General features: G+C 48.0%; 1 protein-coding gene across 1 annotated transcript; it reads left to right on the top strand.

Moving 5' to 3' along the window:
* Positions 1-8,798: 8,798 nt before the first annotated feature.
* LOC117208167 lies at positions 8,799-10,405 on the top strand. The gene is made up of 2 exons (XM_033449099.1): positions 8,799-9,015; positions 9,073-10,405. Exons 1-2 carry the CDS (start codon positions 8,939-8,941, stop codon positions 9,452-9,454), a joined length of 459 nt encoding a protein of 152 aa, XP_033304990.1. The 5' UTR covers positions 8,799-8,938; the 3' UTR covers positions 9,455-10,405.
* The last annotated feature ends 370 nt before the right edge of the window (positions 10,406-10,775 follow it).

The following is a 10,775-nucleotide window of genomic DNA, read 5'->3' on the forward strand; positions in this document are numbered from 1 at the left end:
GATATATCGTATAAGATGAAGAAAGGACGATACTATGGGATGGTGCGCCGCTGCGTGTCAGCAATTTGAAAATAGGTAGGCGGGTCGAGGAACGAAGGAAGCACGAATGTATCGGCGCGCCGCGCCGCGGCGACCAGGCGGCGGCGAGGCGGCGCATCCGCGTCGCGATGACCGGCGTATAGGCGCCGCGCGTTGCGGTGGTGCTCGCCGTGACGCGTGGCGCTGCGGCGCTCTGCCGATGTACCAGGAACACAGTCGGTCCAAGAGTTCATTCGCGCCTTCTCTTTCGCCCCAACTTTCCTCTTAATTTTAATTTATTCATCGCAGTTTATCTCGCGCTGAATAGCGCCCGAACCTCGCGATTTCTTACCTGGTTAAGTCTTTTATCGTTTCTACGCTTTCGAGTAATTTTACGCGTTTTAAACTCAAGAGAAACCAAAATGAACGAGCGACGAATCATCGGAAACGTTCAACTTTTCCGTTACGTACCGATTACCAACGATACGTTATGGAACATCCGGTCCCTGGCGAGAAGGTCAAAGGGTAACGACAAAATAACGATTCGTTGATCGACGAACGAGCAAATACGTAACGATTAATCGAATATGCGCGTGCAAAATAGCCGTATAACGTTAAAGCAGACGCCACGTAAGTACAGTGACTCGCGCATGTATTCGAACGCTCACCACAGAAAATATTACGTGCATTTTACGAAGCTTTGTGAAACCCTAGCTCCGTAATGAGATACGTCTATGGTCGTTGCAATGATAAAGTTTAAAAGCAATGCAAAAATACACATAGAAGCTACGAGATATATTTGCAAATATAGGTTTAGTGAAAAACTAGTATACGACGTAAATATTACTTTCAAACATACGATTAGTGCAAAAAATGATCTCGCAAGATATTCTAGTTCGTTATTAATATACGCAACGAATAATTATCTGTCCAAAAATATTTTCGTAAACTTCTAGAAAATATCTTGTAATTTCTACGTGCATCTAAAATTTTACCAATCCGTATAATCACCATATCTATGTCTCGTTACGAGACTAACGAACGAGATTTCAAAACGTTTTTGTATAACATACGCGTAAAAGGTTCCTACGTATTTCGGCGAGTGTTTGGCGAGCCGCTGTAAATCATCGTACCAGTCAAGGAAATACGTAAAGAAGAACGTAGCGGCCGGACTTATGTACTTAAGACGAAGGCGGTAGAATGCCAAGCATTCGCGGACTGCGCTACCGAATTCAATCGCTATGTCAGAAAGAAGAGGAGATCAGAAGAGAAACGGAGGTAGAGCCGTGGTGAAGTTTGCCGCGCGGGACCGCCCGCCCGACGAATCGTTTACCAGGCGAGCAGACGAGTCGACTGGTCGTCGTCCGAAGGGGCACCTTCCTTCGCCGGATGCTTGCCTACTCCGTTGTGATTAACTAAGGTTTAATCAGCTTTATAAGCTAAACTTTTGTCAACGTGCACGCGCACGTATGATAATCCGCGCGGTTATCTTCGCAGTGTTCGATTATCGAAAACGTTCTGATTCGCGTCCGCAACGATGGATCGTCGCCACGAATACGCGCAAGCGGCGTTCCCGATCGCTCGCGCCTTTACCATCGAGCGTCGCGTCCTGTGACGTCGAACGACGTCGCGTGGCGTCGCGTCAATTCGACGCGAGTTTACGCTTACTTATAGACGCGTCGATCGAGCGGGCGACTCGAGTTTCATATGCGTTCCTGATCACGGTATTCGCGGCGCGTCGGACACGCTTTCCGCGCGACTTCAAATTTCACGAGGATCAGCGACGACCACGATTGGAGAAACTTTCGTTTGAACCGAAGAAACATCGGCGTGCACTCGCGTCTCGTCACGTTCGATTTTCATTGCTCGACCGAACGACCGATCGGGGTGTATATGGAATATGGAGGCACCGCGTGTGTAAATTTTTCGAGGTATAATCGACCTGGAATGATTTCGCATTGAACATAGAAACGTAAGGAGAAGACGGTCCTAGCCGATTATTAAGGCTTCTTCTGGTAATAACGCGTTGGAAAGGAACGGTTGCACGCACCGATCTTGCCCAGGAACGCCGATGCCCTCGAGTAGCAGCGAAACGATTCTCAGCGCGGCAAACTACCTTCCTGCCGCCCCCGACTCATGGGAACGTCCTCGGGGCGATGCGGGAACCAACGTTCAACGCCTCCTCTCTTCCAACGTGATTTTACTTTCGGCCTGCCTTTTATCTCCTTCCGTCTTTCTGGCCTGCGCCTCTGTCTGCTTCTCGATCGTGGAATCGATGACACAGCGCTACGCGACGCGGCGCCGCGGCGCTCCGTTCGAGTCTATCGCAGGAAACGCGGGAAACGCGACAAAAACTTGGTACTCGTGGTCGATCAGACGCGAAAGAAGAAGTGACTGGCGGAGACCCGACTCGGAAGCAAGGGGCATGTGGACACGCGAATCACGAGAAACCGATCGATCGTGCAACGAGAAGACGAGATGGCGATTGAGAGAGAACCGGTAGCCCAGACGGCGAGAGAAAGAGAGAGAGAAAGAGATTGTGTGCGTGGCGCGGGATGGGGCCGTTGATGGGAAGAGGAAAAAGAAAAGGGGCGAAGATGAGCGGCACGTATGCCAAGCATGCGGGTGAGAAACACCCGAGGCGGCTGACCGGCCGATCCGCCCACGTTTAAGGTGCGCATCGACGTTGCGAACCGTACCGAACCGAGCCGAACCCAATCAGACCGGACCACACCGTTCTGCACGGCATCTCACACTCTGCCATCCGGATTCGCCCCGCGGCACACCAACGACCGTGGTAAAACGGTTGGCTGCATCCTCCTTCGAATCCGCGCCGAGCCAAGCGCCGAGTTGACGTCCTCCGCTGCGAACCACCACAGAGAACAGTCTCTCTCTCTCTCTCTCTCTCTCTGTCTCTTTCTCTCTCTTCGCTCAGCACGCGATTCGAGGAACTTAGAAATCGAACGCCCCCGCGGGCACACGCCACCGTCACGCGAGCACCGTTCCTCTGCTTGGAAAATAACTCCATTCGAATCGCGGTCATTTTCCATTTACCCGAAACGGAACGTTTGCGTTATCGAAAATGATAATGCAAATGGTAGATAGTAAAGATTATACGGGAGCGCTATCCCATACTTAATGTACGCCAAGGAATAAGGTAAAAACGATCAAAGATGATTAAGGAAAACGTTCTGTCAGATTTTTAGTTCGGCGATCGTTCGCGATCTATCGTGTAGATACTCGACGCGAGTGAACATCGTAAGCGTATGATCGAGAAGCGAGAAACAATGGGTTCGAAACTATTCGAAGAATTCCTGGCATTTTCGAGCGAGCGCAGAACTCGATGTTAAAGCGTGCAGTGATGTGTACCAGAACGCGAATATTTTCGTTAATCGTCCATAACTCGAATACCGAGGAACCTACGTACAACGTATGTCCATAAGACGATTTTTACTTATCTCAGAAGGTGTAGATTCGTCCCCTGAACCGCGAACGCGCGTTTATGACTCACATTGTGCGTTTTTAAGCGCTAACATCGACGGAGTGAACTACTTACTAAGCAGCCAGCTACTTCGATGAAGCGTCGTCGCGGCCAGCAAGGACAAAATAGCGCGGCCAAGTAATTATCGCGGAACGAAGTACACGAAACTCGCGTGCTCGAGCACCTTCCGGTTTCGGGGCACCCTTACGCATTCACCAGCCAGGCAGGTTCGACCTGCAGCTCGCGCCCACCTGTCGTAACGCTTGTCTCTGAAATTTCCTCGTTCGAAGCGACCGCGACGCGTCGGTTGTTCGAGGCTTGGCCAGAAATTTGCACCTGACGAAGCGACACGGAGACCCAACTTTCTCCGAGTTTCAGATCGATCGACGATAGCGACGCTACGCGCTTAGAACAGGCGCGAATCGAAATCAAGCCATCGCTCTCGATTTCGTCGATCGCACCGCGCGTAGCAGAGCTTTCTCGATACCTTTGAGAAATTTATGTTTCCGCTTCATCTTCCCCGTTTCCGGATCGATAGGAGAAGATCGGGTGTTGCTCGAGGCTCGTGTTTGGAACCTCTTCCTTTTACATTATTTATCAACGATATCTCGAGTATGTTTCTTTATTCTAAATTTCTACTACGCGTGCCGATTTTTCTCATCTCGAGACTTTTCCTAGCGTTATGGCTACTCTTCTACCTGTGCGATTGGTTCAGAATGACCTTGACAGACTTTATATTTGATGTAACTTTAATAAGACTTCTTTTAATTCGCGTAAATGAAAAGATAAGAGAGAAAAGATGATAAAACGAATGTACGATAGATCTTAAGTGGAAAGAATTATGCGAAACGATGTAATATGTACCAGGATAAAGATTGGAATATAAGATAGCATAAGCGATGGATGTATCGTAATTCAATGTCATTGTTAACTGGAAGTTATCTTAAGCGCAAGGACTATAGCAACGAGGAAAAATAAAAATAAACAGATTTTTATCTAAATGCGATTCAATGAGTTTTAATCACAGCAGAAATAATCACCTGTATTTAGTTATGCGGAGAAGCACTTAATACCTCGAGCAATGTTAAGAGTCTTTTTCGTCCGACCTAAAAACTTCGGAATCTCGCATCGAAATATCGAGGATGTCCAACAGAAATTCTTAAAATTGGCTGCCACGCATCGTGCTTCCCCTATACCATTTAACTCGCATGATTACGATGATATTGTCAGGAGTTCGAATCTTCAAATTCTACGTCGACAGGCGAATTATACGCGATGTCACGATCGTACGTAAAATTCTCAGAGGTTCCATAACCTGTGCCTCGTTCGTACATTTAGTCTCCATACATTTACCCTTCGGAAGAATGCGGACCTGCTCGCTGTTGAACTCCGAGCTACTTCGCTTATTATTTAATAAATATTTATTTAATAGAACGATGAATTTCGCTAGCTCCGTCCATCGTAATAATCGATACGCGTGTCCAGTCGATCTATGAAATCTCTAAGATTCCCCTAACACAGATCTCATAACTTTTCTATCTCGATTCATAATTTTAATTTTAAAACTTCCCGATCGTTGCTCGTCGCTCTCTTCTCTCTTATTACCATACGTTTCGCTATCTTTCCCGTACTTTCCCTACCTTTTCCCTGTCCCTTCATTTCTACTGGTGGAATTCTTCTATCCTACGAAACTGTCAGTAAACAAACAAATAAATAATACACGCTGCCACGAAAATGAGATAAATTTCGCGGCATGGTAACACCTGACGAGCAAGTCCGAGTTGCAGCAATTCGTTCCACGAGAAGGTGAGTCGCGCGATCGTTGCCTGCGACACGGCCACCCTTTCACGATCACCTGCTCTTTCGGTGTACGCAATTTTATAGCGCCTCCCGTTCACCGCTCGCGCCAAGAAAAAACTACAAAAGCTATCGAACGCGCACTCGCTCGAACAACATGCTCCGTTCGACTCTGAAACCAATTAAGACTTCCGATAATGTCGGTCGCGCATCTGCGTGCGGTATTCACCTTCCCCGTGCCGTTCCCCTTTCGAGAATTCACGCGTACTCGCCATTCTACGCGCGAAACGGTGCCGCACGAACCTTTTAAAGAAGAACAAACTGGTTAAGGCGCGTTTAGACGTGCAAGAACATACAGCGAGAGCAACGGCATTCGTTTAACATAAACAGCGATCGAGCATTCCGTACGCAAACATATTTACGACAATGGCATTTTTGACACATTCTTGGAGAATTCTTGGAACATTCGGATGTGACATTTTCCAGCTTATCCTCGAATAGCAAATTTAGCTTAGTTCGCGGATCTTAAACGAATCTTACAGCGTGAAAATTAATTTTTTTATCGAATTATCTCTAAAAACGATCCTTACTATACGTAGAATATAGTTGGGAAATGGCACGTCACCGGTTTCTTCTCGTCGTTTAAATTAAACATTTCTCCTAAAATGAAACCATATCCGATTCTTTCCACGGCTAAAAGGATCCAATCGACGTTTTCGAAGCATTCTCGAAGCGTTCTTTAAGTATTCGCATGTGCGATTTCCGATTCGGCGAGCGCCGCCAAATGGCGAAAGAATGCTCGTTTACACTTCCGTTTGTAGACTTTCGAAGTGGAGGAAGCACGAGTATTCGTTCGCTTGATCTAAACGCACCTTTACAAGAACGTCGAATAGAAGGAGATATGCGCGGCGATACGTCGCGACGCGACGCGGCGTACCGCGACGTGTCCGAAGATAAAATGTAAGAAAGTAAAACGCAGCTATGCCAGCCTCGCAAACTGCGTTTTGCACTTGACACGTAACGCGCCGAGTCGCTTTGAAACTGAGTAAACGAACCCACGCAATAATCGATGACTCGCTCGAGAAACTTGTCGAAGATCCTTCGACTCTGAAACTGGTATCGTTAAACTCAAATAAAAGAAGAAGAAACGCGATATTAAATCGTGCCGTACTGCGAGAACGTTACGCGCAAAGGGCGAAGGGCTATCGAACTTATCGTTAGATCCTCGAATTTGTATATTTCAAACTTGCTCTCGTTTTAACAGGAATTCGTTTCGTTTTAAAAGCGCGTAACGTCATTTTCATATTTTGTCAGAATTTAAGGTATTTCCGAACGTTGGAGAAATACAATGAAATGGAGAATAACCGAGAGAACGTACGAGCCGTAACTCTAGAACGTTCACAGTTTTAGAAGGTTTACTAGCGTTCCCAGATCTGTGGACATTTTTTAACCCTTCTTTGAGCACCCTAGCTTTAATCTAACGGGTGAGAACACTCTTTGGTACAATAACATCGAAGAAAGTTAGAGCACAATTATTAGCAGATAGTCGAGTAAGTAGTGTTAGCGGTTCATCCGGACTAAAAATCACGCGTAGGGACAAAAATAGGAGAACTAAAACAGGCTAAAGAATGAGAACAACGAAAGAACAAAATAAAACAGATAAGACGGCTGAATAGATAAGAATAAATAAAACGCAGTACGACACGTAAGAGACGCATAGAAATTATGTAGCTCGGAGATATTCCTGAGGGAATCTTGAAGAGAAGGATGCGAAGGGTATCGGAGCGACTGGAACGGTGGGAAGAAAGAATGTAGACGGTTTCGGAGAACGGGTGTGAGTCTGGCCGCGACACGATCCGAGTAGCTGGAATCGCGCAGTCACGCTGGCGCCAGTCGTACCGGTAACTCTATATCGATTCAAAGGCACGGTTGTCGACTCTCGCAGCCCCGTCGGGGATACACGACCGCCCAGTTAGCCGAGCACCGATGTATTTATACGACGCTGCCGAGGTACATCTGTTTCCATCCGGGCACGTGTCTACCACGAAATTAGAACGGTCGGGAAAAGGAAAGACGGGAAAAGGAGGCGAAACCAGAGAAATCGAGCATCGTGAAAACTCGCCAATCTCGCCATCGAAAAAGAACCGAACCGATTCCTCGGCGGGCTCGACTTGCGTCTCTCTTTCCTCGCGGTCCCGCTCGTGAATCCATCGATTCGCCTTCGTGGTTTCTCGATCTAAGCGAGAAACGTTCAAGTACGTACGTATACAGGCAGGTTCGCGAAAGCCAATCCAACGCTTGTACACATCTCCTACGAATGTATTACGCGCGTTATACGAAACACTTTGGAATATCGTTAGCTCTCTTGTGAGATTTCACCGACGATAGATATATCGGTAAAGTTTGGAACGAATCCGAGAATACACGTGGAAATTAGACGAGACATTTAGCACAAGCGTATTTTGCAAGAATATTCAAATAGTTATCGATGATCGCGAAAGGATATTTGTAACATATTTGTATCGTTGTTCTCTGGCCGTTCGTCGTTTGTTATCAAATTAAACCATTAAATTAAGAAATTAAACCATGTTTGCGATAAATATCTTCCAATTTCTACGTACATTTGTGGGTTCCTTTCAAATTGGACGAATACGATCGCGATAGCGCTGTCTCATAGCACCAGTAGCAGTAGAATTTCAAGATGTTTTACATAAAACATACGACATAAAGGTTTCCGATGGTATAACTTAATCGATCGTGCATTTAACTCGGGTATAGTCGGTCCAATAGTCAGGTGCTTTCTATTTCTTTCTACGCACGATCGTATACTTTCGTGTTCTCTTATGCTCGTTTTCCAGCGTATATCTGACCTCTCGAGGCTAAACGACCATCGCGGGTGTATTTACGCGATCCGCCGTGCGAGCGAAAGCTTCGACTTTCTCGCATATCCAAGATAACGTTAGCGAATCGTCGTGGTTCCGATCTGCACGGATTCTTCCGCCAGACTCGCCCGAAACACGGTAACGGGCCTCCACGTAACGTTCGATACGTGTCGTAAGTCAAATTCCCTCGATCGCTCGAAGACGTTTAATCGCGTGCGTAATCGCAAATGTTTGCGCAGCGCAAAGAAAAGTTACGGTTAATATGTACATAGGAAATATCGCGAGCAGCTCGGAACCATCGCGTTGGCCGATTACGTGAATGCGACAGCTTTTAAACGACCATGTGGCGCCAGATGTCGCGCCTCGTGATCTTTATAGCGTAGCACCGCTCTTCGTTCGACCATGAGAGCACACTATTGCACACACGATGCACGAGTTGCACGACGCACGACATACGGACGCAACGCTCCGTCTCTCTTTCTCTCTCTCTCTCTCTCTCTCTCTCTCTCTCCTCTCTCCCTTTCTCTCTTTCGTCCTCTCGCTCGCGCACTCCGCACACTCTGGCAAGCGCCTACGAGGCGAAAGACTGTCTTAACTTCGCATTGATAAATTGTACTTACATATCTCGTTTCATAGTTACGACGATAAAGACGATTGTTTGCGCGCGCTCCCCTGCAGTTTCGACCGCTGTGTCTTTCCACGTTGTCGTTTGCCAAAAACGGACGAGGCGAATCGACGAACGAATAGCGTGAGACGAAGAATGCCGAGCATCACGTGGGCGCGTCGGGATACAAAGACGAAGATGCGGGCAAAGGCCAGGCAATTACGCGGACAGAAGTAAGTACAGGTAGAGAAGATCGATCCGTTCTCAGAAGCTGAGGGTATCGGTTACAGCGTGAACAATGACTCTGTTGGTCGTCGGCCGTATTTGGAGTATCGGTGTCATTCTATACAATTCCTCTGCCACCTGGGTCATCGAACAGTTGTACGGTTATACCGGCATTATTATCTCGAGTGGTCCAACGACACCTGTGTAGTCGGTGACGGGTTACGGCTCTCCGAAATACCCAACCGAGAGTACGATTTTCCCCGTTCGATGCTTCACGATGCTTCACGATGCTTCACGATGCTTCACGATGCTTTTCGTCATGAACACGACAGTCGCTGTACCGTAGCTACGCCACACGAACAAAAAAAGAATCGGCCAGTCGAGATCGAACGTACATCGCTTGGAAAACACAGAGCGAAGGAAAGAAGAAGGACAGGTCGTCGTTAGATTGGAACACCGTCGGTCGGCGAATAGCTCTCGGCAGGTGAGGAGTCGTTTTCTTTCCTTACGACCTGGCATAAATCAGACCTGCGCCAAGGAACTCGTTACGCTCGCTCACGCCCTGCCACCACCCGCGCTCTTAGCATTCGTAAATTTTCCTCGACGAAGAATACAGTCTTGATGCGACTCGAGGCTCGCAAACAGTCGACTCTCGCTGAGCTTTGTAACGGATACCTTAAACCCATCCGCATTTTCTCTTGCACCTGTTCCACTCGTCCTTCCTTCCTGCCGTCTATTCTAACGAATACCGATTTTCAAACCTCGCCAGCGTTAGAAACCTAGCGCAATGTCCCTTGCCATTAGAACGAACCTGTTGCTTCGTAGCGGTCGAAGAATATTCGAACAGACCAGGAAACCTCTCGCGTGTCGAGAGTTTTTCGCGAGTTTTTCGCCGTGACGCGACACCTCGAGCATGAGGAACGCGACGAAGATAGGACGGGGGAGACGGGGTTAACGTTACAAACACGAAAACGTAGAGGATTCGGGACACAGGGTGGAGGATGAGTTAGGTTGGCCGGGTGTGGATGCCGCGGTCCGTGCGGAGAATGCAAAACGATGAACGCGGTGTACGTATGTAGTCGACGACGATCGGTGCGACGGAGAGGCGTACGGCCAGGGTGAAGAGCGGCAGGGTGGACGGTGACGACGAAGCGTGTGCCGGAGGAGAGTAGAGAAATAAAGGCAATGAATGATGCCGTGCGGCAGGTGCACGGTAGAACGTTTAACGAGTGGTTCGCTCCCAGACTCCGTGCACCTGTAACGCTTGGACCGGACGGATCGGCTCGCAACGAGACTCGTCTCCCTGTCTCCTCGTCGAATTCACGCACCTCGTTCCTCGTGTTCCTTTATTCGCGTTATTTAAAAGCTTTCCAACGACGAATCTCGACGGATAGCGGCCTATTCCTCGACCATTTTACGGAATATTGATTAACGCGGAAAATTAAAGAAACTGGTTTATAGCTTCGATCGTCCGTAATATCCATCGCTGGGAGGGCGATCATCGCGATATTTCAACGATCGTAAGTCAGGAAGCTGCAGCCCTCCAGCTTCGGAACGTGAGAAATAAACGACGCCGCATACGCGCGAGATGAAATACGATCACGGCACGGCTATGCTCGGAGAAAAGCCGCTTAAGAATGCTCTCGGGCTCCATTGCCCTCCTATCCTCAGCCCCTTCTCACGCACACGTGTACGCAACCGACCAACGTCGCATCGTCTTTCTCTCTTTTCTTTTCTACCTTCTATATTCTATACTATACCGCAGCTC

Source organism: Bombus bifarius, unplaced genomic scaffold (genome assembly GCF_011952205.1).
Source record: "Bombus bifarius isolate JDL3187 unplaced genomic scaffold, Bbif_JDL3187 scf7180000008056, whole genome shotgun sequence".
NCBI classification, from domain to species: domain Eukaryota; kingdom Metazoa; phylum Arthropoda; class Insecta; order Hymenoptera; family Apidae; genus Bombus; species Bombus bifarius.